A 27852-nucleotide genomic window follows, 5' to 3' on the forward strand; every position below is an offset into this window, starting at 1 on the left:
CTGCAGCTCAACTCTCCGCCCCACACGTGTAGTACACCCGTGACGCGTTTAAGTGCAAAACGCCAACTGGAAATTGCTCCATCTATTAATCCAGGTCTCTTCAACCTGTATTTTTATACACACGAAATTAAAGGATAAGGACACCTGTGTTTTAGGTATGTCTTTAAAAAAAAAAAAAACACACACACACACACACACGCACTTTCAATGTTTTGCTTTAATCTCAGAAGCTCTTTGTTTTCGAGACGTCTAACGAAATAAATAATGCACAGTATCTAAACATTTTAAATACTTTCTAATACTACAATGCATTAATGAAATGTACATGGCATTTGTATATAGGTTTGTGTGTATATTAGTGCAGAGGCTTGTCTAAATTCTTAATAATCCACAATCGCTTCTTACAATACAGCAAAAAACCTCACAGCTCTACTACACCTCATCATCAGCATCTCTAACCTGCAACTGTAAATAGATATCAAGGTGGCAGACCAGCCAGAAATATCACAGGTATGTGTCTAAGCTGTTACAAATAGTAGAAACTACTAGAAATCCCACAGATTAACAGTCTCACCCTACATGTAATCAGATTTCAAGGTGAAGTTTATAATCTGGAACCATCTAGAAACAACTCATTCAAACACAATCATTGAACAACAGTGAAGCATTTTTCAAGTTTCTATTTTGACTTTTTCACTACTTTTAAGTTTTCTGCAGCCTCACTTGAATGGAATTTCACCCCTGTATGCCAATAACAATGATTGTAAGCGATACAAAGTTAGGCATTCTTAAATTTTGCAACAACACATGTTTTCGTTTTACAAGTGATCTGGCACACATGAAGCTATTCACTGGGGATCAAGAGGAAATGTTTGTCATTTTAAAGCAGTGGGGGGAAACCCACCATCACTATTACACACCCCATAATATACAGTAGGTATTTTGTCAGGATCGCTTGAGGTTGCAAAATAATACCGTCTGAGTTATGCCATATTAAATCCACTCTATTAGAGTGAGTTATATTATTCTATGTCATATAGGGGAAAATATGGTGTGGAAGTGCATATCTTCACATTTAGACCCCAAATTAAAAATTTTTGTTTACAACCATGTGCACACACGGTTGCACAATTTTCTATTGCTTTACACTGATTGCACACTCACTAACAGTTGTTTGACACTGGAAAATCAATCACTATAACTTCTCCCACAAATAATATGAATAATACAAATAATAGTAATGCTAAAACACATAATAATAATTATAATGCATATATATCATATTGCATAACATTCAGCAGTAGCATGGTTGACTTCCAACAAAACATCCTGCAAGGCAGCCACAGTTCTGCATATTACAGGGGGAGGGAAACAGAGTAAATTTCCATTCCACTCTTCTCAATCTCTTGGAAATTTCCATTTGATGATAAACTACATTTCCCAGTAAACCTTGGTGTTTGTCTGGCGTTTTTGTTATGCGACATCCCGTAGCACATACATGTTGTTCGTTCAGGGAGAAAAAAAGGCAGCGTGAGGTTCAGAGTCCCGGAAGTATGAATGAATTCAGTGTTTTATCTTATCGCGTTGTACTTTTTTTTTATTTGGGAAAACTCGCTTGATTGTATTTTCACCTGACTATGGATGATCATGTCATCACATGCTCGTTTCTCACCAATAGAGTTATGTTAATGTGATAATGACGTAATTACGTTGTAGGGAATAAATGTATTCACTGTATCTTATACGCACAGAAGACGTCATTTTATCGGGATATATTGAGTTAAGGTAAGAAACTGGAAGATGTGTTCATATGCACTGGGATAACCTGTCCACAAGGCCACCACTTTAGAGCAGTTGTGTTAAAAAAGCAACAGTAAATACCGAGAATACAATTGACAACCATTTTAAATTTCTCATGTGTAGACTATATAACCTCTGCATTTTATGGCCTCGACTTTTCACAGCCTATATTTTTGAAAATACTTCAAAAGATGGGATGAGATTTAGGTAGATAGATACACAACACTGTAACCAAAGCAAAAGATATACTGTACAGACGTACAGCTTTTGCACCCATTTTTCTCAGTGAGTGTTTTTTTTTTTCTTCTAAAATATATATCTTGAGTTCTTGGGCATATCATATAGATAACATAAATTAATATAACCCAAGTAAAATAACATTGTTGATTTTATATCTGAACCAGTGAACCAGTTCACCTGACAGTAAAAACTACAGTGACTTTAAAACTGAGAGATACTATCACTATGATTCATCTAACTGTTACGCATTGTTATTGATCATGTGAAGATCCAAGCTCATTTTCAAAGAGCCTCTATTAAGGTGAAAATAGTTCAGCATAAATTTAATGTTACTTAGACTGTAATTAATTTACTTAATTACAGTCTAAGTAACATTAAGCTGTTAGTGTTATGATGTTTCTTTGCTTTTGTGTTTGTTTGTCGTGTTGTCATCAGATTGATGACAATATCAGTGTTAAACGACCATCTTTGTTTTCTCATAGCATAGTAGGAATTTGACAACATGGTCATGTGGTTTTAGGGCAGTCACATTCTCAAACTGCCTTTGGCCCTACCATTCTGCGAGTGCCTGATCCCATCTGATCTTGGAAGCTAAGCAGGGCTGAGCCTGGTTGGTACTTGGATGGGAGACCGCCTTTGAATACCAGGGGCCGTTAGACTCTGAGGTTGCACAGTGTGGTCTTATTGTCGGTCCCAAGCTCGAGTAAATGATAGGGTTGCATCAGAAAGGGCATTCAGCGTAACACTTGTGCCAAATCAATCATGAGGATTATATTGATCGGTTGTGTCGACCCCTAACGGGAGCAAGCCGAGAGGATTTTCCAACTGTCAAGAAAGCACGGGGTTTGCCTGGTAGGCTGTAGGTGAAATCATATATGATCCACAGATGAACAAAATGCATGTAATGAGGAGAACCCTATTTGACCCAATAGGTGTCTGTTCAACATGGTCAATGGAAATACATAACCACAATTAGAAATTCCAATTCCAGCCGGCAGAAATGCATCAGCAGAGGTTATGGTGATCTATCTCAGTAAAAATGCACTGGTCTGCCACTTTCTGTCTTAGCACCTTAGTCCAAAAAGGCAGCAAAGAAGACTAGGGCACGCTGAACAGGATCTGTCTCTAATGTCATTATCATCTGACTTTTTCCTCTGCTCCATTAACTTGTCAGTGCTCAGTACTGTGGTTGTTACGTCTGAGACATTAACTATATGGCAGAATGTAATATCATTACACTCATTACATTAATATCCCTGAATATCTCTCATTCCTGCAATGTGCATATATAATATTCAACATTAAACTAGAAACAACTATAAAAACTCTTAAAACGTGATGTTTTTTTTTGCCAATACAGTTTAAATAAGAAATATACAATGCATACAGTAGTAAGAGTTTTAACATTCTGTTTAATTCCTCTTGGACACCAGAGTTATTGCTGAAACTTGGATCTAATGCTCACATATTAAAAAAAAAAGCTGTTAAAAGCTGTTGGTTTGAATTCTAATCAAACATAACCAGGGCTGACTGCATTAAGTAGCAGATTGGTGCAGTGAAGATTGTTGTCCCAGCCTTTAAGAGCAAATAGCCACACAATCACAACAACAAGCCTTGGCATGAAGTTTCCTGGCAAATACATTTAAATAGTAAGTAAACATACAAGCTTGCCTGGGAATAAGGCTCCTTGGACACAAGCACGGCCATGCTTGCCATTCTTAAACTCGCACATCAGATTTACAGTACAGCAGCCAGACCGAGTATTTTAGTAAATAGTATTTTTTAGCCAGTGTTTACGTATGAGCATGAACAGCATTATTAGTGTTCAAAGTATTAACATAAATTTTAATGGAAATAAAGGCGTCAATAGGGCAGCATAAGGGTGTGTGGGTTTTCTCCAGGTACTCCAGTTTCCTCCCACAGTCCAAAAACATGTATGTCAGGTTGATTGGTGACTCTAAATTGCCCATAGGAGTGAGTGTGAGTGTGTGAGGTTGTGTGTCTCTATGTACCCCTGCCTTTCACCTAAAGAGAGCTGGGAATCAAGACCCTAAATAGGAATAAGCAGGTATAAATAATGGATGGATGGATAAAGGAGTCAATCAGATTTTTTTTTTACTTGTTGAATAGGCGTGAATTCCTAAACAGTGAGTGTCAACTCCTCCAAAAATAAATGCTACCAAACTGGCTTGTCTTACTGAAATTTATCAAAAACATCACCAAAAACATTTTTCATTCAGCCCAAACTATTTAGAAACACAAGGGAAGAGTGAAAATGAGATGCAGAATAACTTTAAGATCATGTTATGTGTCTTAACATATTCTCCAGTTAGCTTGGGGTTTGAGTACCATTGCTAAACACACGCAATATTAAGTATTGCCTTTGGTAAATACTGAGGGGAATTAGAGGTGACTACAGCATGAATTCCCTTAAAGCTATTTAGGGCCGCACCTTAGAATAATGGTGGCTTATTTGTTTTGAGGAATGTAGGATCACCAACTCTGTTGTTACTTTCAATATTACATATGTAAGGGACTTGATTAATGTGAAACACTCATAGAGACATAGTTAAATCTGCAGATCAGTTTTTCCTTCCTTTGTTCTACATCAGCTGATTTACACTAACTCAGTTTCCCCTCTGGTTGAGGAAGGCCTTTGTCATTGTATAATAAGTTATTGTACTTTTTAAGTCTGTTCTTCCTGAACACAGATTATCATGACATGATTAAAACACCACTGGGCAGCAACATAGTCTAAAGAACTTTTCAATAAATGTATGTTGTCAAGTTATTAATAAAATCCAAAAAGCACTTAGAATGTATATGTCTCCAAAAGCTGCACAGAGCTCTAAATTTATAGGCTAATTTCATTTTCATACAAATACAGTTGATGAATAATTGTGCCATTTTGTAAGCAATATGCAAAATCTCACAAGTTTGACCTCTTAACGTTTTTCATGTTGCCGTAGAGCCACCTACAGGCAAAAGCACAAACTTTCACATAGACACTTTGAATGCCAGATGTGGTTAAATTTAATTCAGTTAAAACTGCACAGAATATATAAGAACATTGGGAGTAAATGCCAAGTAGGCAACACTTATAAGAATTTAGTAGTTTGCCATAATAATGTAGAATATCAGTAAACAAATACAGAAGTTGATTTAGCGTTTTTTCCCAAAAAGCGTCTCATTTTTTCAGCAGAATCTACTGAAATCAGCCCAGTAGTTTCTGAGATATCTATTTAACAGAGAAAACAAACAGACAAGTGGGAGAAAACAATCGACTTGGCAGAGGTAACAATAAACCTATTGTTTCCCAATGTCTGTGGTCCATGTTGTGCAGTGTCCTGTTACATAGCATTCTTGTGTACAGTGTACACACATGACCAGAGCTCCTGTTTTAAGTCACACAATACATTAGTCATCACTGAGTTACAGTAGCTGACTGAAGAACCACGGTCCTTGGTTAACCTGAATTACAGGTCTGACAGGGATAGTCATCCAGAATTTGTTACGTTTTGATTATGTTAGAAATTTTTTCCAAACCGGAAATTAGCTTGTTTAAGGGGAGGGGTATTTTTGACTGTCAGATTAGGTGTAGTACAAATAGTATATATTTATCAGATAACTGTCAAACACCCAGAGACCATGTATAGATGCAAACTCCAGCAAAAATGTTGAAATGCATCCACTTACATATTAACAGTGAATGATCTTTTTGGGAATACTAAATGTTCTGTGAGCGTTAGAGCTTTGTAGCATGATGAACATTTTAACTTGAATCAGACATTTAACCACTGAGCTTTGGCCAATGAAAATGTTCATATTCACATTCCTGAACTATTGTAACTGTTGCCAAAATTCCTCATATTGTATTTGCAGAATCGCTATGATTTGATGTGTTGCGAAATATATTCAAATGTTGAAAAAAAATCAAAATTATGAAAATTTCATGGAATCTGTGTTGAAAAGATTGTTTTGCAAAAATTAAAAAAAGATATATAAAAGAAACTGTATTTTGAGTCTGTTTGGGAAGAAAGAAGAAGATAATCTTAAGTGCTCAAGGGAAAAATCTGAATTCTGTGTCTCTGTGTTTGAGAAATATTATCAAATTGGAATAGTGGAATACCCTTCATAAATGCTCACAGTCACTTATATGCTATTCTTAGGCCCATGTCCCAGCCTTCCTAAGTTTTACAGAAATCATTAAAATGATTTTTGTAACTTCTTCTTCTTTTCCTTTGGGCTGCTCCCTTCAGGCTACAGCGAATCATCTGCCTCCATTTAACCCTATCCTCTGTATCCTCCTCACCCACACCAACTATCCTCATGCCCTCCTTCACTACATCCAAGAACCTCCTCTTTGGTCTTCCTCTAGGCCTCCTTCCTGGCAGCACTAACCTCAGCATCCTTTTACCAATGTATTCACTGTCCCTCCTCTGAACATGTCCAAACCATCTCAATCTGGCTTCTCTGGCTTTTTCTCCAAAACATCTAACATGAGCTGTCCCTCTGATGTCCTCATTCCTGATCCTATCCATAAAATGATTTTTGTAACATTGTCTAAAATACAAATAAGGTTAAATTAAATAAAATACAGGTGAATGAAAGAAAAATAAATAAGCATGAGCATATATATATATGAGCATATATAAAGCTAGATAATAACTAGTAGTGGATATACACTTTAGGTCTCAAACCAGAAATAGAAAACAGTGAGCAGGTTCTTTCCAAGACTTTCTCACCCAGTCTATATCAAGCATTTCTATATTTAGACATACTTTCCATTAGTAAATACTGTATTATCTCACTGAGTCTATAAAAAGATTCACTCCTCTAGTTCTGCATTGATGGCATGTGAAAGCCAAATTGATCTAATCCCATAGGCTTTACAACAATTATCAACATAGTTGATACAGTAAATTAAATTTTGTTAGTTATAATTTGGTCAGTTAGGTGCTTACTTACTGCTGACATCCATATTGGATCACAAACCTATAAATGCATTTGTTAATAGGTTATCAGAAAAATGAAGTTATGCACTTGCAGGGTGACATAGTTGTCCTTATTCAATAGTAGCTTCTTTAGTACTTGTTTAGTACTTGTAATATACACTCTTTAACCTTACCAAGAAAAAAGATCTCACACCAACCTTTATTACCCAGTTAAATTCTAGATACATATAATATTATATTTACATAGAGAACCCTCAAGAACTTTTTCAAATGGTCTAGCACCATTAATGATATTGGAAAAAAACTTTGAAAGTTAAAGCAACTTCGAGGCCAAGCATAAATAGCAAATGCTGTTTACCATTAACCACTTTACATGTTCTTTCATAGAATAGGACCGCAAGGGGAGAATGTGTGGGTGAACAGCACGAACTTAACTGATGACCTCTGTTTGACTTCTATCCTGACTCACAATGTTGGTGTATTCCATGAACTGTCCGTCACAAGAGACTAATAAGCAATATTTGTGTTATCATCTGGTAAGAGCTAGAAAATTTCCATCCCTTTGTCCCAGGAAAACCCTTTCCTGGCCAAGTAGAGTGTTGTTAAAAATACCTTTTTGGCAAAGGTGACCACAAGCACACTGAAACAATGAAAAACCATGTTAAACATTAACTTTTTTACTACCTCAAAAGTATGTCTCGGGCACTTGCTTCTTGAGGAATCCTATTGCACCAAAATGTCTCGAAAGCAAGTCAAAATCACAATGTGTGAAATCCAATTTTCTAAAATTACGTATAAAATCACATTGTGTGCTTTGAGGAGAAAATTCTTATTAATCTCAACTTATTCTCATCCAGAAACCTTTTCTTCTCATGCATTAAGACTGTTGCAGGTTTTGCTTGAACACCTGAACCTGTTGTGCTCCTCTGTGTCCAGCTCTGTTACATGTCCCATAATGTAAGATCTGCATATAAGGTATGCTATGTCAGGACATCAGTATCTAAAATTATTCATTTGTGTTGATGCGTTTAACATAAAACATGTCATTGGCCATAATATCAGAATGGAAGTTGAAGGATAGGAAGGTTTTTGCAAACACGGGAGCTCCATCTACAGACATAATCTGGCATGTGCCAGTACTTGTGTGCACATACATGCAGTTTGGGTAGTGCAGGACTTAATGTAGAGAAAATGTGCAGACAGCCCTTAACCCCATTCTGTTTCTGTAAGCAAAAGCAATGTAAAAGGCATTTTAATGTGCCGTCGCAGAGAAAACAGGTGTGGTAGTCAGTAGTTCGAAGCTGGTGACTTTCTATGTGGAGTTTGCATGCTCTACCCATGCCTGTGTGGGTTTGTCTGAATTTTGCCTTGGACCTCTTCTCAGTGTATGGCGACAATGCAATAATAATGAGGCCTTTAAAATATTTTGAGTTAAACATAAAAGATATTTACCTTAAATGTACACATTATATAATATTAGACTATTATTAGGAACTCAATATTTTCCACAGAAAAATAGGACATTATGAAAATAAAATAATGTCTGTGTGTAATTAACTAAAAGGCTAAGATTATTAAGTGACAAGCCAGTTTTAGCAATTTCAAAACCACCTAACCTGTAAAATGATGGTTGAAACTACAAAGAAGGCAACTAAGAGAGCAGTTTTTAAATTTAGGTTAATTATTATTGTCTGAACAGATTATTCAAAATTTAGGGCTTTTAATCCACATTTTCACAGTTTTAACTGAGATTTACTCCTCCAAAGTAGATAAATTATTAAATTGTTAGTATTTGGCATCTGTGGAGTAATAAATATAGACTAATGGGAATGATGGGTTTGTTAATGAGGGAAGGAGGGAACAGTGGCTGTCAGTTTTAAAACAAAATGAGATTCCCAGTCTAGAGCCAGTGTTTGTTTTGTCCATTCTGGGCTACTGTAGAAACAGGTCTCCACTGCCTCAGTGAAAGGAGACCTGCTCCGTATGTCGATTTAAAAGACCCATTCTAAGGTGAAAAAAATGTAATAATATTTTCTACTAATTACACACTAATGGAAACATATTTATGAATACTGTATTGAATTTCTGCTAATAGGTCACTCTAAATTGTATTAAATTCTAAATAAATTCTGAATTTCCCCCATGGGGGATGAATAAAGAATCTATCTAAATATTACACATTGTACCTTTAAATGTTTTGATGGTACCTATGTACAGTACTGCAGAAAATATAACCACTTTATTTCACAATAGAAACTGGATGACACAAGAGCTTTACAAGTCTGTTTACGCAGCAAATCATTTAGAAAGTTGTATTTTAACTCTCTATCCTGAGGCTGCAGTGCAGAAATATCTGACAGAGAGGTGAGAGGATTGTAAACACTGCACATCCTGGACTGTACCAAAGCCGCAGGGCAGTGAGTTCAAAGTAACTTTTTTGGTGCCGCTTTCAGGCTGCACGAAGAGGAACAGGTTTCTTTTTGCTCCGAGTGAGAATTAGAAAGAAGGTTTTGTGTACTGACTGTTTTATTAATGTGAAGGCAAAGCGCCTGCTTTGCTGTTTGATGTTTCCCAGCCCCACCCCTCTTCTGTGAGGAAGTGAACCTTTCCGTCCGCACTCTGCTCGGTGTCAGCTGAGTGTGGGGAGCCCGCCTCGGTGTGACTGTCGCCCCTGCTGCTCTCGGGGATGTTTGGACCTCTTCCACAGTCTCCAGACCAACAAGCTATTTTTTTTCTGCCTCTTTCGTTAACATGAAAACACCCCATGTGGATCGGACTGTCTCTTGTTCCAGTCGGACTGCTTTGAAACGACGGTGCTCCAGCGCATCCTGGGCTTGTTGGTGAGTCATTGATGCACCTGGTAGCAAGCTAATTTTATAAAAGGCATCAAGTTTGCTTTCTTCCTTTAACCAGGCCACGTTATTATTTCCTCTGACACAGTAAAAATGAATCTTTTCAATATTTTTAAAGTTACGTTTTTTGTTAGCTAGCTAGCTTCATCACCGAATAGCCCGTAGTTTAATTGTCGTAAGTTATCGACAGAAGGTGCAAAAGCTAGCTGTAATGTTACAAAAATATATTTTATTATTCTGTTGCACCCTACGTGTTTTCCAGTCTTTTGTCTTTTGGAGATGTCATCATCCAGTTTGTGGCGTGAGGTCGTGCAGTTACATAATACACTGGTTAACAGGCTCCACTGATGCTACAGGACATCCACGGGCCAGAAACCGCTGCAGCCAGATGTTGTTTATGTTGCAATGTCTGTTCTCTTCAGCCCTCTCACATTAAAGCCTGTTGCAGAGGTGCTGCCAGTCAGGTGACAAAGTCCATAGCGGGACTTGCTGGGTGTCCACCCTGAAAGCACACAGTCCTCAGCCTAAAGACTACCTGCAGGAATGCTTGGTTTTATCGCACTTGCTGGTTTGCTGACACATGCAATGAGGAAGAATGTGCACTTAGTTCTGCCTGGTCTTCACAATCTCATGATCAAGCTGTCACTTGTGATGGTGTTTGAGTCTTGCACGCACATTAGTTGTCCTTTTGCACAAAGACGTGTGGTAAGATTAGAAAGAATTGTGCTGGATAGGACAACGTAATCAAGGAGGAGTTGCCATTTAGGCCTATTAGGCCTATCATCTTCTGACAGTGTCTAATGCTCAGGATGTGGGAAGGAAATGCATAACGCCTCGTCACTTGGGAATTTAATTGTTCACTATTAAATGTTATATTCTCAATTTTCCTACTTACTGGCTGCATGACTGTACACTCATGAAACTTAAACATCAGATGGAGGAAATCAGCAAATCCTCATAATTTCAACTGTTGACTAGTTGTATTTTGCAAGTGGTCCACAAGAGTAATCAATTGTTACTGATTATTTTCCCGTCAGTGCTCCAGCACTGATGCCCTGCTATCCTGAGCACGTGTGTTGTTGGGCTTGTCCATGAGGCTAAAGCTCAACCACAGGGAGTCCAGATGTCTCGGCTCCTCTAATCCTGCCTTCCTACTCCCCCACCCATCTCTGTGTTTAGCTATATACAAATACACCACCGCCTTTGTCATGTGAATCTAAGCAAGAAAGCTGTTTTTCATACAATATATTTAGTAGTTATTTCTAATTTTAATTTAAGGATTTTGCATATGTAGGCTAAAGTTAAATCCTTTCCGTTTCACTTCCTCCTCAGAACCTTTTTAAAGCTGCACCTGTCAATATTGTTACATAAACAAAGAGTTAAATAACTACATTTAATGTGATATTGGTTACTTATAGTGATTAATATACTAAATTGTCATCACATTCTTATCATGTTCAGAGCTTTTTTTAGCATATTTTAGGTAATTTGTTGCGTTTACTGTATCAAGCTCTGTATTCATCATTGTCATTTCCTGCTGCAACAGGCCCCTGTTTTCAACAAAAAAGCTCTAATAAAACCACTGAAGCCTGTATGCACAGTACCAAATGACTAACAGAAACTTCTAGCAACTGAAGAGCCATATATTTCTGTCAAGTGTTAGAGGAGAGCAAAAACAAAGGAGTGTTAGAGGAACAAAGGTTAAAAGAAGATTTGGAATTTGACTTTATTGGCTGTGAAGACAACTACAACCCCAAAATGATGTTGCTCTGTCTGCTGGTGTGTAGGAAGGCCACTAATCGCTGACATAGCCATAACTTAGCCATAACTCCTTTATAAGGTGATTCTGCACACAAGAGGCCAAAAAAAAATTTGGCTTTCAGTTTTGCTTCGTGGATAATAGATTAACAAACCTATGTTTGTATGTTTGTTCCCAGTCTGTAACTTGTTTTTCTCTGGAAGTGCATGCAGAACCACACTCCTCCCTTCTCAAACTGAGAGACAGGTCAATCAGACTGACCAGTCATGAATGAGGACATTTGCTGCTGTCTTGCCTCGGTGCTTGTGTATGTCAGTGAACAGGGCTAATTGGCTAATTTTATTTGCAATGAACAAGCCTCAGAGGCAGAGGGATATCCAACAGGTTTCAGACAAACACATACTATTGCAGAACTGATTGTTTTTGAGAGCTTGATGAACTTGTTTCTTGTTTCTTTTTCTTTTTTTTTTAAACATGTCACTAGTTTTACCTGTTTTCCAGACATATTGTGCTGAACATGCTGGGATCAGACTGATATATCATGGATCCTGAGGAGTTAGAGCTACAGAATGACTACCGTTACCGTAGCTATGCGGCCGTCATTGAGAAAGCGCTGCGCAACTTTGAGTCTTCGAGTGAGTGGGCAGATCTTATCTCTTCTCTGGGAAAGCTCAATAAGGTACAGTATGGTCCACAGACAGCCTGGTGCTGCTCATGACTGTCTCATTATCATTAATCATTGACGTGTGTTGTTGCGTTTAGCCTGAATTAGCCTGTACAGTTTTTTGCTCTTCTTCTGTGATGTCGATACTTTGCGGGTGTCAGTTTGACAGCTGCTGTCTGTGTTTCAGTTCTCTGTAGTTATGAGGAAGTTCTTGTTTCTCACTGGCAAGCTCTTCGTGTTATACAACCAAATTACTCAAGTCTTCAGGCTATTTATTTTGGGGAAGAACGTGTTACTTTTTTCGACTTCCAGAGCAGGTGTTTGCTTTGGAAAGTTTGTGTGTTAGTCCTTAGCTCTCAAAAAGAGCAGCTAAAACCTGGAATAATCTTCCTGATGATGTTAGACAAGCCTCATCTCTGGCAATGTTCAAGTCCAAGCTAAAACTTTTCTTTTTAACATGGCATATAACATATCATCCAAAGTGATTTATCTGCATCCAGTTTCCTTTCATTTTAATTTCACCATTTGCTGTTTCTTATTTTGATTCTTGCCTATGTACATTTAACTTGTCTTTTATTTCTGTGAAGCACTTTGAATTACTCTGTCTACAAATTGTGCTATATAAATAAACTTGCCTTGCCTTAAGCTACACAGACAATGCGAAAGACTGGAAAGTTTATTCTAATAAACAGTAGTTCAACAATAATTCCAAAATCCCATTACTCCAATGTATTTCTCTGGGCTCATATGTTTTATTTGTTTTATGGCTTTGCAAAATTGTTTGTTAACTTTGGTAAATGGCCAATGTAGCATCTTCTCCTTTGCTCTATTTTTATCAGGCCCTGCAGAGTAACCTGCGCTACTCACTCCTCCCCAAGAGGCTGATCATAGGCAAGCGTCTCGCTCAGTGCCTACACCCAGCCCTGCCCAGCGGAGTGCACCTCAAGGCTTTAGAGACCTATGAGGTCATCTTCAAAATCATTGGAACAAAATGGCTAGCCAAAGATCTGTTCATTTACAGGTGAAGAAACTGATCTGAGTCTTTTTTTTACTATTTAAATGAAAGTAGTGGCCTGATTATGAGTGTGTTTTATAACGTGTATGTTTCTGTCTGTCTGCTTTTTAGCTCAGGGTTGTTCCCATTGTTGGGCCATGCGGCTATGGCAGTGAAGCCTGTGCTGCTGACACTATACGAGCGGTACTATCTCCCTCTGCAAAGGGCTTTGCTGCCCAGTCTTCAGGCCTTTATAACAGGACTCCTGCCAGGCCTAGAGGAGGGACTGGAGGTCTACGACAGGTACACAGCACAGAGTGTTTTTTTGTTTTTTCAGGGCAAAGAACAGATTAAACTCAAACTATTATTACGTTCTTGTATTTAAATTCAAAGGATAAGTATGGTATTGTCTTTTGGTTATTGTTTGCAGACCCCATGAAAAGACCAAAAACCATATGCCATAAAACTCCATCATTGTTAAAAAACTATTAAAAACACACCAGTAAGCCACACTGCTTCCATCTACATGCACCTCTTATATTGAACATGTGCAGTGTAGAGTTTAATCCCATTGTTGTCCGAACTGTAAATATTGTCCAGAGCACTGAAATATTCCACAGAAAATGTTAACTTATGTAAAAAAGAAATTAATAGTTCAAGTTATTGTAGGAATTTACTGAACATATTTTTAAAGTACTTTATTAGACAGTGCTAACCCACTGACTGAGGTATGTTCATATTGTATGAAAAAGCAGAGCATGAGATTCTTTTAGATTCAACTGACCAGCTTATGGTGCTGGGTGCTTATGTGGTCATGTGTCATGGCTTTTTTTGTGTTATTTTTGAGTCAAATGACCTCTTAGGACTGTGGGCTGCCCAGCGAATTGGTCTGTACCTAAATAGTGGGATATTTTTGTCTGAATTGATTGGTATGGCGTAATTAACCACAAGGCTAGTCTGCCATTCAGAAATATGGATTTATTTGTGTATGTACTGTTGAACACATCAGTGAGTTCTCTTCTTTTTGTCTTCTCTCTTTCTAGGACTGATGCCCTGCTGGTCAAGTTGTCACTGCTGGTGGGTCAGCAGGTCTTCTATGGTGCCCTGTGGGGCAGCATGCTGGTCAGCCCCTTAGTGCGACTGCCAGCCTCAGTCTTTATAGTCACGCATTTTGACCGCATAGTGTCCCTGCACCAGCAAACACACATGCTAGGCTACGACCACCGGCTAGTGGTGAGTTTCTTCTTACAACACGTGTGCTGTGGACCACATCTAACCATGAAGATGTTTATGTATAAGCATCTTTTTTTTTTTTTTTCCACAGTGGATATACTTCAGTCATGTTTCTGTTCTATGTGATGCTTCATCGCCAAGTTTTGTCTGCATATCTCTGTTTCTGTCTGTCTCCAGGTGAAGTCAGTGTGTCTTTCTCTGCAAGATTCAAATGTCCTGGTCCAGAGGAACATGCTTGAAATCCTGCTATACTTTTTCCCCTTTGCCACATGCCTGGTAGGTGCACACACAGAAACACTGCTTTGCTTTTTCTTCCAAATAATTAAGCTGAGATTATTTGGTAAAAGTGGGGATTTCTGATCTAGCAATGTAGCAATGTCACATTGTCAGTGTGGTGTTTTAAATGTTATTGTGATAACATGACAGAAAATTCCAAATGTTACATTCAGACTATTTTGGGAAAAAAAACAGGAACTACCAGTCAGCCGTCATATTTACCTGAGTCTTAGTTTGGTCACTTTTGTAAAATATGAACTTTATGAAAATATTGCATATTACTCTTAGAAGCTGTCTCTTATACAATTTCTTATGTCTTTTCTTTTGAACATGGCAGGTGTTGTATCATTTCTCAGCCTTTCTTTCCTGTTGCTCCTAAACTGTGTATTGTTGGTCTAGGACCCAGTCGAGGCTTGTATTACTATGAGTGGTGAAGATCTGATCACAGTGGTGTCTGCAGCTTCACTTACAATACTTCGCAGAGACATGTCTCTTAACCGAAGACTCTATGCCTGGCTCCTAGGTACTGATTATTAAAAAAAAAAAAAAAAAAACACCACAGAGTTTGGTCAATTACTGGTCCTTGCAGTTTACTTGGTATTGTTTGTCTTCATGTCTACATGTTTTCAGGCACAGACATAAAAGGAGAAATGGTGGCACCACACCCCACCCACTCCGCCACCACCGAGGAACATACATTGTTCTACTTCAACACCTACTCCAGAGATTTCCTTGTACAGGTAAATCCTTTGTGTATTATCACACAGACACACAACAAATGCTGTGGGAAATATGCTTATTTACTTTTTTAGAGTTAAATAAGAGGATTACTGTTGTGTGAACAGTAATTATGAAGCTATGGGCTGCTGCAAAGGTCTGTCCTAAGATAATAATATCCATCTACATGCAACTCTGAAGTTAAACGACTCTTTATATGTCTTGTTTATTCAATCTGTAAAAAAAAAAAAAAAAAGCATGAAAAGAAAATGTTATTGTTTTTTGGGGGATTATGTGCAGGACTGTTTCTTGGTCAGGAATTCACTGTGTCTGACCATGAAATACTCACGCACGTAGCTTATATCTAAATCTTGGCAAGAATGCAAGCATGCATATTTCCCAAAAGAGCACTAACTAAACAAAATGTCCAAGCTATACTGTTTATATGTCTCCATTTGAACTGTGCGCTAATATATTTGTAACCTGTTTCTGTTACTCTCATTTGGTTGCTCCTGTGACTTCAGGCTCTCATTAACATCCTCAAACAGAAGGATGTGAAGAGTGACACAGAAAATGTCATTGGATACCTCAGGCCCTTTCGCATTATAATCAGCCTGCTGGATAAACCAGAGATAGGTAGACATCACTACTAGACCGTGCAGTGCAAAAATACATCAAAATGCTTGAGTACATGCTCCATCAGTTGTAGTTTTAAGCCTGTTCTTGTGTGATAATCAAAATGGGTCTGCTCAGGTCCACCTGTCTTGAGCAGCGTGTTGCTAGAGGTGGTCCGAGCTTTCTACACTTACTGTCGAGAGATGCTGGGGGAGGAAACCATAACCAGCTCAGGACTCTCAGGCAACCAACTAGCTAGGTAGGAGTAATGGGAATTAACACAGAACTGAAAAGATACACTGAAGATGTGTGAAAATGGAAACTGGTAAAAATGAATCCAAGAACTGATGGTGTTTTTGTTATGTTTTCTTCAACAGTAAGATAAAAGAGAATAAAAATGCATCAGAGATCATAAAGACAATGAACATGCTTGTGAGCTCCATGAACAGTGAATACCTGTGGGATTACATGACACGACGCTTCTGCACTTCTCTCAGGTATGGTGGGGATAAGTTGACAAAGTTCTTGAATCTAATGGGAAAATAAGCATGTTAAATGCTAAAATTCTGTTTTATCCGACATTAGCTGCAGTAAATAGTGACAACAGCAAAAATTCATAATTATGGGAAAAGGACAGCTTTGATGAAGCATCATTTATCTTCATATCTGAACTCATAGGTTAAAAGAAAGTACCATTTTCTTTCTTACTCTGTAGTGGCAAAGATGACCCACCATCGCCTCCTCAGCAGGATCGTAGTCATTCTGCTCCATCTGTACCAGAGATGTCCAATCTCATCATTTTCCTGCTTGATGTTATTCCTTTGGTAAACACACACACAGAATTCACTTCTTTGTGAAACAAAATTAGTGCAGTGAAGGTGATGCTAGAAAAAGGCAGCAGGACATGTGTTTTAGACCCAGACCAAACAGATAATTATTGGGCAGATGTGGCTCTCAAAGTAGCGTGAGTCTTGGGATGATAACAAAAAATGTCTGTTACACTTTAAACAAACATTGACAATAATTCATCAGCATTTGACCCCAAATCTTAGCCATATACACACAATCCTGAAAGCTCTTTCATACACAAAGAGTATGTTCTTTTATCAACAGGAGCTCCATGCTGACATCCAGTCTCAGTTACTCCCCGAGATGCTGGGCACCATGCTGCGGACCCTACGCAATAACTTGGACTCTGTTGGCCTGGAAGATGTCACACATTCCCTGCGCGCCTGTTTCAAGGTCCTGAGTAAGATTCAAATGCCTGTGGCTTTTATGGACACTGAGGCAGGGGCACACACAGAGGAGATGGAGTTGCAGAAACAGGAGGACACAGGCAGTAAAACTGAGGTTAGGTATTTTTACAGTGTGCCATTATGGATTCTTTTTCTGTTTTTTCAGTGTTTGACTGTGCCTCATAAAAGTGATGCTTTATCTAGGATATCGAAAAGGAAGCAGGAAATGATGGCAGTGATGGACAGGTCAATGGACAACATGGAGGTGAAGAGCAAAACAGAGATGGACAAGATGAGGCAGAGCCTGAAAATGGTGTTTATCCAGCACTCAGGTCTGAAGATAGTGGACTGGGAATCAGCGCCTCACCTTCAGAGCAACACCTCCCATCTGGGATAGGGATGGGGTCTGAGGAACATGAAATTTCTAAAGAAGGTGAGGGCATGTGGAGGAGAGGAGGCAGTGTGGACACTATGACCCAGTGTTTGCAGGACATCCTGGCCTTTATAACCACAAGGTAAGTTACTGAGCCCTAGTTAAATTCATTAACTACAATGGCCCCTTTTGTTAGTTTTGATTGCTAAATAGTTTCAGTCCTGGTGTGTTTCAGATACTTGCTGGTACAGGTAGTGGATGTCACAGAACTGCAGGAAGGACTCCAACCTAATCTATCAGTTGGCTCTGAGGATCAGAAGACAGTGTTGACAAGCATAGGGGGACGTGAAATTAAAGAAAAGCTGACCGAACTGTTCACGCCAAGCAAACTTAAAACCCACCCTACACCTGAAACCCAGCTTTTGGTAGCCACCACAGAGAAGAAAAAGGAGAGTGGGCATTTAGGATGTGTGGAGTGGGCAGCGGGATACATGCCACGAGGCAGGGCAGAGATCTCTGAGGCATGTCGACAAGCTTTCACCGCTACTTGCCATCTCCTACTGGAATGCACCACCTTCCCTATTTATCTGAGTGAAGAGGAAGCTCTGGCTCTTCATGCAGACATGTTTGGTCACACAGGTCAGCACACAGATGGATTGTATTCATGTAGTTAAATTCAGATTACTGTTAGCTACATGCTTTAATCCATAAATATGTATTTTAAACATTTTTGTGTTCCTTAGGGAGTGAAGTGGACAGTCTGCCACTATGGTTGAGGTCCTTGATGACACTGTGCTGCCTGTCCAGGGACTACAACATCCAGCACACTGCAGTGGCCTCCCTTTTGGAACTTATCAACCACTCCCAGTCCTTAGCACTGGTCATCCAGGACAAGCAAAGACGCTACCAGAAATCCGACTATAACCCCCTGAGTGGGCGGCTGCAGATGGTCACTGTGCCACCTATCTACCCTGCCCTGCTTCAGACCATAGAGGAGAGCACAGATTTCTATCAGGTTAGGTTATAAACAGAAAATGGTGTAACTTACAGCTGAAGTGAAATGCGGTATTTCAAGGCTTTTACATTTTCTACTATGAACCAGAGGGTGTCCCAGGTGCTGTGGAGCCAGCTGGACATGGAGCGGAGAGAGCAGCACATTTCCTGTGTGGAACTCTTTTACAGGCTTCACTGTTTGGCTCCATCTGTGTCCATCTGTGAAGACATTATCTGCCAAGCGCTATTACACAAAGATAAAGTGGGTATCCCTCCACACTCACACATTTTAAAATCCACCAGCTTCTAGATATGTCAGTTTAGTTGGGACAAACACACAAACCTTCTAAGAAAAGTCCCTTGTGTTTGTCTGCGATAGGCTGTTAGGTTGGAAGCTCTACATCGCTTCACAGTGCTGTGGCACCTGACCCGGGAGATCCAGACCAGCAGGATCATGTCTCTAAATCGCTCCTTTGACCGGTTAGTTCATAGTTGAGTGGTTGTATGCTGTCAAGGTAATTCAAGGGAATTGTCTGTTAATGTAGATCATGTTTTTTGTACAGTACTCTTCTTACGTACTTTGAATCTGCAACATATGAGTCACTACTGATCTGATGGACCTTCTACACACAGAAACATTAATGTCAGGTCCAAAGACACAAACTGGGAACCCTTTTAAGTTGAAAGAAGTACAAGGACGAGCTGTGCAAATGTCTTACAATGTGAGGAGTGAAAACCTTAGACAAAGAAATAGCACTTGTGTTGATTCCCACAGAGAACAAATATGCAACTGCTAGGAACTGCCCAAAATGCCTGATGTGAAAAAGTAAACAACACAATAAACTTAGACATACAGCTTACCTCTTTTTATTCACATAGACTGTTATACAGGCCAGTAAAGAGGAGGGAAAACAGTCAGTTCACAGGGGAATATTACTCACTCCCCAAGGCAAGCACTTAAAGTCAACCCAGAATATTGCTAGGTTCTTTGCTAGTCAGGAAAAAGATCAAAATTTTCTCTTACCTCACCTGTTCACTCATTTACAAACTGACAAAACAGAAAAAGACACTGCCTTAATCACACCTGACTTTTCAAATGCATGTCTTTCAGGTCTCTGTGTGTTGTGGTGGACAGTCTCAGCTGTACTGATGGCTTAATAAGTGCAGCGGCCCAGTGTTGGCTTGTCAGGGCTCTGTCCCTCAATGATGTGATTCGAATCCTGGAACCTATTCTGTTGTTGCTGCTTTATCCCTCTACTCAGTGCTGCTCCATTCAGAGCATCAAACAGAATCTGACTGCTGGTAAGTGCATTTGTCAGAGAGGTTTGCTCCTGTTTTAGTGAATTTAATTTGGTTTTGTAAGAATTCATTAGTTGTAATCTTTGTGATTGTAATCTTTTTGTTTTTTAAGGGAGCCTGAAAGTTTTAAACAGCAGAAGTCGAAGTTCCACCAAAACTTCTGGGATATCAGCAGGTGCTGTGGCAAAAGAGGTCACCATTTTAAATCTCATTGTGGACCGAGAATCCCTGTGGGCAGAGTTAGACAATGGTCCAGAACTGGCCAAACCGCCGGACACTTTAGTGGCGTCAAGGAGTGAGAGTGAAGAGACAGAGGAGGAGGACGATAAAGCAGAAGAAGAGGAAGAGGAGGTGGAGAGTGAACACACAGAGTCAGCTGACACCAGTGGTGCCCAGGTATCCACAGAGAATTCCAGCTCTGGCTCCACCCCCTACGCCTGCATTGAGGCAGGAGGCATAGTTAACGGCTTGCGCAGGGCAGAGTCTGAGCACACACAGGCATCTGATTCCTTGACAAGTGAGGATGAGGAGGATTTAGAGCTGGAGGCCATGGCCAGGTCTCGCCTCTTAAAACAGGAGCGTGAAAAGAGAGAGGCCATTGACTCTCTGTTCAGACATGTGCTATTGTATCCTGTGGCCGGCGGCTGGCGCCATCTGCTCCAAGGTCTGGGACTGCTAGACAGTCTGCTGAGACATAGTGCTGAGTGCCCTCTGGTGGAAGCACTCTCCTCCACCTCTTTGGACACAAGCTCTGCTGCACATTTAAACCTTGTCTCTAACCTTTTGCAGCGCCACCAACAGGCTCAGGATGGCAACAGCTTCTATGGTTCCCTGCTTTCCCCCTCCTCCTCCCCCTCTGTTCCCCCATCCCTGCTCATTGAACTGCTTGTCTCCTTGTGTCTGCGATTCCTGCGCTCTCATTACCCTTCCTACCTGAGTCTGAGTCCTGTTGATCTGCAGGGCAATAGGGACGTTCAGGTGAAGAGTGTGGAGGTGCTGACCCGGATAATGAACCAGCTTGGCTGCATGGCACGGGGACAAGAGGGCAGTGACATCAGACTGGAGCCCATCAACAGATTTCTCTCAGGATGTAAAGTGCAGCAGTATGCCCTGCTTACACTTTCAGCATCCATGTATATTAGCCAGAGGGGAACAGACAAAGGGCCACCCAAAAGTGTGGAGCTGCTGGATGAACAGGGAAGCCTGTCAGAGGAAAGCCTGGTGAACCTTGGACCAGGAGGGGGACAGGAACAATACCCTTTACAAAGGGAATTACTGAAACTTCTTCAGGCTCTCATAGCCCTGGAGTACCATGTGTGTCCTGGCGGAGCTGCCTCTTCAACAGGGTCAGCTGCAGCAGCTGCCCAGCCTGGAGAGCCTCGTGAATCTACAACTGCTGGCACCCCCCTCACTCGTGAGTGGCAAACCGCAGTACTTTTCCAGCAGTCCATTAAGGCAGCCCAGTATGTCCAAAGTCAGCCCATCACAACTCAAGGAATGTTTGTTTCTGCCGCTGCCAGAGCTCTGCAGCCACAGTACGGTTATGCCATGCACCCCCACTGGGTGTCTCTGCTCTGCTCCTCTCTGCCATACTTGGGACGTTCATTAGGCATCATAGTGGCTCCACTCATCAGCCAGATCTGCAGGAACTTGGATGAGCTTGTCAAACTTTATGAGCATGATGGTGGAAAGACAAATCAGAGGTAGAGTGAACACTAAATGCAGATACAGAATCACATCAACATACTTTTGCAAACAATTACATTTATAGTAATATCAAATCTTCATACACAGTATTGGTTATTGTTTTTTGGTTACTACTGTTATATTTTAACATTTCAACAGGCAGCTCCGATTTTGACTGTGACAACATTAGTATGTTTTGATTGCAATATGTGTTTGTCTTCTGCTCAGCCTGAGTGGTAGGAGGGAGAACATCGCCCCTGATTACCCTCTGACTCTGCTGGAAGGCCTGACCACTATTGCACACTACTGTCTCCTGGACAACAAGAGGGTAAGGAGTGAGTACACAGACACAGATATGTACCTCTTACATCCATGATAAAGTAAATGCTCATTCTCTCTCTCTCTCTCTCTCTGTCAGTCTTCGGTTGCGTGTGATCCTGTGGATATACGTAATGCACGTAATGCTGTAATCGATGCCCTACCGCACATACTCAGTACTATGGCATTGTTATGGGGCGTAGTCTTGAGGGAAGAGCATCAGAAGCGGGGATATGACTCTGGCCAGAGCGGCAGACATACTTCGACCTCTGTCTATTTTAAAAGCACCAAGGTATGATTTCCAAACCTGCATGTTTAGAATATTCCTTGATGCCTAAAGTAACTGTTGTCATGTTGTATTTGTTTGGCTTACAGATTTCCTCCTAGTAAGTCATGTATTGTTATTATTGTGTTATTGTATGTATTCACGTTGTGCATATGTGTTTTTAGATCCTACGGCAGCGAATACTGGAGTTTCTAGTCCCTTTAACTTGTCATTATGGAGTCCAGCTAATGGCTTCACTGGGAGTAGTGTGGAGTAGCAGGAAGTCTAAAAGGAGACATAAAAACAAAGTAAGAACTTCAGTGTGTCTAAGCCACAGTCACCTCTAATTGTACATGTTAGCGTTGTTGGCGTCTTTACACTCTTTTCTTCTTAGGTTTTACCTGTGGCCAGTGATTCTCGTCTGACCATTGTGGATCTGGTGAAGTCACTGAATACGTTGCATACAGAAACCATCCTACAGCTGATCAAAGAGGTGGTGAAAAAGCCACATCAGATCAAAGGGGAACAGGTATGCATAATTAAAAATACATATGCTTGTATAACACATGTATATATGTATATATGTATATATATATATATATATAATTTTTTTTTTTTTTTTTTTTTTTTACATTTTCAATATTTTTTTCTCTATCAGAAGTCAGCCCTGGTAGATATCCCAATACTGCAGTTCAGTTACGCCTATATCCAAAGGTATGTGGAAAAATGCAAGTACAAAGGTTTGATACAGACAGTCTGGAAATATTGACATTAGTAATAATCTCTCTTTGTGTGTGTAGCATTTCAGCCCAGGTTCTGCAAGAAAACATTGCTCCTCTCCTGAGTCTGTTGCGAGAGTCTGTTCAGCTCAACCTGGCCCCACCTGGGCACTTTTTACTGCTGGGGTGAGTTTTTACTCATTTAGAACTTACTCTGCACATGACATTTATAGGACTATACATTTTGTGTACATTTATTTTCATTGGGAAAATGCGCAACCTTCAGTTACAGTTTCTGTCTTGCAGAATCCTGAATGACTTTGTTAACAGGCTTTCCAACCTGGACAATAAGAAGGACACTCGAGATCTGCAGGTAAGATGCTTGTTTAATTCCTAATCACAGTCAACAAGCGCTTGATTGATATATTTCAGATACTTTTGTGATGTTAATGATGAAATAATTGCGCAGGAGGTGACTCAGCGGATCCTCGAGGCAGTAGGTGGAATTGCAGGGTCATCTCTGGAGCAGACCAGTTGGCTCAGTCGTAGCCTTGAGGTCAAAGTTCAGCCACAGGTGTGCCCTGAAGCAAATGAAGCTGATGACGTGGAAGTGGATGGTGAACATAACGGTAACTTTAAATGCAAGCGAGCGTGCGTGACCTCAGCTGCAATTAGTCACGAAACTGGTTGAGAACATTCAATACAGCCCTCTGTCAGATTGGACAAAGTAGAACTTACAAACTCTGCGCTTTCTATAGTACACCTGAGCTTAGTAGTCCATGCATGGGCACAAGGTCTTTACTTTCCAAATGTGACTGTAAAACCATGCGGTTCTGTAGTAGCCCCAGGTACCATCCAACTAATGATAACACTTCTAGAGGAAAGTGGATTCAAGTTCATTTTAAATTTGTGTATTAACAGTGACAGGTGATAAAGGAAAAACCTAAGAAAAATGAAAGGATAAACAGCAAATGAACATAGTTAAACTCAGACATACAGGTATCATGTGATGCATCATTGATTATTAATAGATGGCCACAAGTGAACTTCTTTCGCTTCTTGTGACCCGGACAGAGTCCATGCCTCAAACTAGCACAATGGTTTCCTCCTCGGCTCCCTCAGTTTACAGCGTGCAAGCTCTGGTTCTCCTGGCTGAGGTAGGGCTTTGTGATTTTGTTCATGAGTTGAAGCAGTGAGTGAACCTTGGTGTGTGTATTATCTAACACACTTTATTACTCTGTAGGTCTTGGCACCGCTTCTGGACATGGTGTACCGCAGTGATGAGAAGGAGAAAGCTGTTCCACTCATTTCTCGGCTCATGTACTATGTATTTCCCTATCTGAAGAACCACAGGTAACTACTGATGCAAGTGTCAGGAGTTATTTTGAGGTTAACACCTTTGGTCCCTGTGGTCTTCTAATATCACTCTCTGCTCTAGTGCCTACAACATGCCCAGCTTTGAAGCAGGTTCTCAGCTGCTGAGCAGTCTGAGTGGGTATGCCTATACCAAAAGGGCCTGGAAGAAGGAGGTCTTTGATCTCTTCATGGACCCCCTCTTCTTCACTATGGATGCCTCCTGTGCATCCAGGTTGGTTTGTTTTTAACATGACAGTTAGTTATACTGATATACAGAGTGAACAATGTGTACAACATATTTTGCTGTCTCTTTAGAAAGGAAATGAATTGATTTTGTTTTGCAAAGGTTCTTGAAGGATCACTAGTGTCTAATATGTTCTGCCTTAATGTTCTGCCTCTGTTCTCTGTAGTTGGAAATCCATTATCGACCACCTGCTGACTCATGAGAAGACCATGTTTAAAGACCTCATGAGTAAGTGCTGCTTCAAGGAAACATTTGTTTTTGTAATAAAGCTGAGAATTAGGCTCACTGTCTCGACACAAGGATAAATTGTTACTTTGAAGAAAATTGCTATATGTTGAGAAAGGGACATACACTGATGGAAAGAGAACATAAAGGTTAAATGAATCCATTCGTACAAAAGGGAATCAGACTTCAGTCTTCTCAAGGATTCAGTAGAGTTCAGTTGTTCTGTTGTCACATTTAATTCACAGGGACATTTTGAATTGTTTGCAGTTCCAAACAGTTATTTTGTGTTCTGTAGGCATGCAGAGTGGCTCCCTGAAACTCTTTGCTAATGTAGACCAGAAACCCATGCTGCTGAAGCGTCAGGCATTTGCCATGTTCAGTGGAGAACCTGACCAGTATCATCTCTATCTACCCCTCATTCAAGGTGTTGTACTGTTACTGGATGTTTATGTTGATTTTTATCATTTTGTGTAATATAGTATTAAAAACAAACATTACAGCCATGTGCCCGCCTTCTTTCAGAGCGCCTCACAGAGGCTTTACGTATGAACCCTAGCCCTGCAGTCTCAGCCCAGATGTTCTTGATGTTCCGTGTCCTGCTCTTGCGGATTTCATCCCAGCACCTGACATCTCTTTGGCCAATCATGGTCACAGAACTTGTAAGATCCCATCTTCGGAGAGTCTGGGCCACAACAACGGGGCAAATACTGCTGAAGTGTTTGTGCTGATCATTGTAATAATTTTTAACTTGTTTTTTCAGATTCGCATATTTGCACGTCTAGAGAAAGCTCTGCAGGCAGACAAAGACGTCTCAAAGTAAGTTCATTCTTTTACTGAAAAATTACTGTTTCCTTGAGATTGGGTTGAAACTTAGGCCTTATCCTGCATTCTTGTTTACCACCTAGGCTGACTAAAGTGGTGCGAGGAGCCCTGGAAAGAAACGGACCAGTGAATTTCTCTCAGGCAGACTTGGACATGTACCTGTCAGCTTGCAAGTTTCTGGACACATGCCTGGCTTTTCCTCCAGAAAGGATGCCAGTGTTTCAGATGTGAGAACCTGATTTCAGACACAATAATTTAAAAATATGCTTACATATATTTCAGTATGTAAGTTGTTTTTTCAGGGTATTACTTTCTGTCTTATCTGTGTTACTGTTCACATACAGGTATCGCTGGGCATTTGTTCCTGAGGTGGATGTGAACCGCTACAATGGCCCAGAGACTGCACTGATAGAGGATGAGCAGGAATGCACGCCCCATGTTGTCAGAGTACTGGAAGCAATACAGCAACGATACGGGGTAAATTTAGCTGTTGAATAAAACGGTCAACTTCAAATGTAGAGTCGTTTCCATTAATGTGCACCCCATGTCTGAAAAAGGCTTTTTATTTGTACACACTGAGCCCATTTACAACTGGATAAGAAAATAGCCATGTTAGTACAGGGTGTAACTGCATGCAGTGATCAGAATGTGGCCAACCCACATTCGGAGATTATCAAGCCACTGACGCCACTGAAAACAATTCAGCAGTTTTATTGTTTGATAAAAAGGAGTGGCTTCTACTTAGACATTACTTGCATTTTCACACTGTGTGTAGTCCCCAACCTCCCCTGTCGTCAGAGTTGAGTACAGGCCAGATGCTGACTGGCTTTGGTGAACTCATATTGCTACCAGAAATGGAAATTACTTCAGTAATATCAGTGTTTCAATGTGATGTAACCTTCCCCCTTTCTCTCCCCAGTGAAAAAGAGGTGATGCTGATTGACCATGGATCACTTTTATGTATTCTAATGTTGCGTCCTGTTTTTTCAGACACTGAATGGACTGAATGAGGAATTTTCCACAGATCTTTTGGAGTTCCCTCTCCTCACTCAACACTCCCTGTCCTCCATCACCCAGTTGCTGCCATTTCTACGCACCCTTTGCTGCTCCTTCCACGGTCCTCCTCCTCAGTTCCCAGCAGCAGACTATCCTGCCGCCAGTTCGGACTCAGTCCTGAGGAGGCTGGAGCACATAACTGAGAAAGAGTTCCTGGACTCCATGGAGAGTTAAAACTCAAGCATGAAGCTTTCATGAATAAGTCCTCTTCTCATGCTTTTAAACCTGAAGCCATATGCGTGGAATATCTAAAATAGTCACAGCCTGTGGGAATGTTGTATCGTAAACTACAAAAGAAAGGAAGTGTTTTGGAAATCTTTTTTTTTTTTTAAGGTTTTAACTTATCTGATTTCCTCATGAATAAACATACCTCTGAGGTTCTCCCATTGAATATGTACTGGAAAAACAAAGAGACTTTGTTATTGTAATTTCAGTGGGCTTTTTGGTTATTGAAAAAAAAACAAACAAAACTACAAGTGTCAATTACAGATGTGTACGGGATGCTTCCCCCTCAACAATGAATATGATCTCAGTTGCAATCGTATTGTCTAGTCTCTGTTATTATAGACTACAACATTTAAAATAGCAAACTTGTAAACTTCAGTTTATTATCCTTGATTATTTTAAGGCATGCAATTTATGACAGCCATTGCTCCAGTAATGTTTTTTAGTTTCACACCAAATAACAAATTCACTATGAAGAACCTCAGTATTGAGGTATAGTTATTGTTTTGTTTTTTTTTCTTGTTCATAACTCTGCTTAACCACACTCTAGTACAAGTGTAGATGCTGTATGTCAGACCCTGAGAATGTAAAGACTCTGTGTCTTCAGGACATTGTTGTAGACGTACTTTCTCTTTAATTGTTACTGACGTCATCATGGGATCTTATGGGTCCTTGGTAAATGTGTTAAGAATTTTGTGAATAAATTACTGAATGTGAATTTTGTACACCAAAGTGATTAGGTGTGCATTACTAAAACACGTTTGCCAGTTTTGATGTTCAAGGGAAAACATTTGATTGAAATTGTTCATTCATAGCTTTACAGCTGCTTGTCTGTTTTTCCACCTACTTGAGTAATTTATTTTAGATGTTTAAAGGATGTTAAGTTCCAAATTAACAAAGAAGACTCCTTCAATTAAATGTTATGATTAAA

General features: G+C 40.1%; 1 protein-coding gene across 3 annotated transcripts; it reads left to right on the forward strand.

Annotated features, from left to right (window-relative positions):
- Positions 1–54: 54 nt before the first annotated feature.
- On the forward strand, positions 55–27852 carry dop1b (DOP1 leucine zipper like protein B). 3 transcript variants are annotated; one of them, XM_033324991.1, is made up of 40 exons: positions 55–155; positions 413–510; positions 9788–9835; positions 12108–12285; positions 13110–13291; positions 13397–13567; positions 14308–14497; positions 14675–14773; positions 15173–15296; positions 15404–15513; positions 16015–16126; positions 16244–16364; positions 16483–16602; positions 16821–16929; positions 17219–17455; positions 17545–17855; positions 17949–18352; positions 18457–18728; positions 18816–18968; positions 19086–19186; positions 19818–20008; positions 20118–21708; positions 21920–22019; positions 22110–22301; positions 22460–22582; positions 22669–22803; positions 22933–22988; positions 23075–23179; positions 23300–23366; positions 23463–23622; positions 24068–24150; positions 24237–24346; positions 24432–24581; positions 24760–24821; positions 25114–25242; positions 25341–25477; positions 25579–25634; positions 25724–25867; positions 25985–26117; positions 26631–26870. In XM_033324991.1, the coding sequence occupies exons 4-40, from the start codon at positions 12148–12150 to the stop codon at positions 26868–26870; spliced, it is 6918 nt and encodes a 2305-aa protein (XP_033180882.1). In that variant the 5' UTR covers positions 55–155; positions 413–510; positions 9788–9835; positions 12108–12147. The 3 variants fall into 3 exon arrangements, with proteins under 3 accessions (XP_033180882.1, XP_026151142.1, XP_026151143.1); XM_026295357.1 differs by lacking the exons at positions 55–155; positions 413–510 and having other exon boundaries at positions 9267–9835; positions 26631–27852; XM_026295358.1 differs by lacking the exons at positions 55–155; positions 413–510 and having other exon boundaries at positions 9267–9835; positions 22936–22988; positions 26631–27852.

Source organism: Mastacembelus armatus, chromosome 21 (genome assembly GCF_900324485.2).
Source record: "Mastacembelus armatus chromosome 21, fMasArm1.2, whole genome shotgun sequence".
In the NCBI taxonomy this organism is placed as follows: Eukaryota; Metazoa; Chordata; class Actinopteri; order Synbranchiformes; family Mastacembelidae; genus Mastacembelus; species Mastacembelus armatus.

Coding starts and splice junctions, on each gene's coding strand:
- dop1b (XM_033324991.1), top strand. CDS start 12,148: ATGGATCCTGAGGAGTTAGAGCTACAGAATGACTACCGTTACCGTAGC. Junction 16,603..16,820: donor CGCTTCTGCACTTCTCTCAG/GTATGGTGGGGA, acceptor CTTACTCTGTAG/TGGCAAAGATGACCCACCAT. Junction 25,868..25,984: donor AGGATGCCAGTGTTTCAGAT/GTGAGAACCTGA, acceptor GTTCACATACAG/GTATCGCTGGGCATTTGTTC.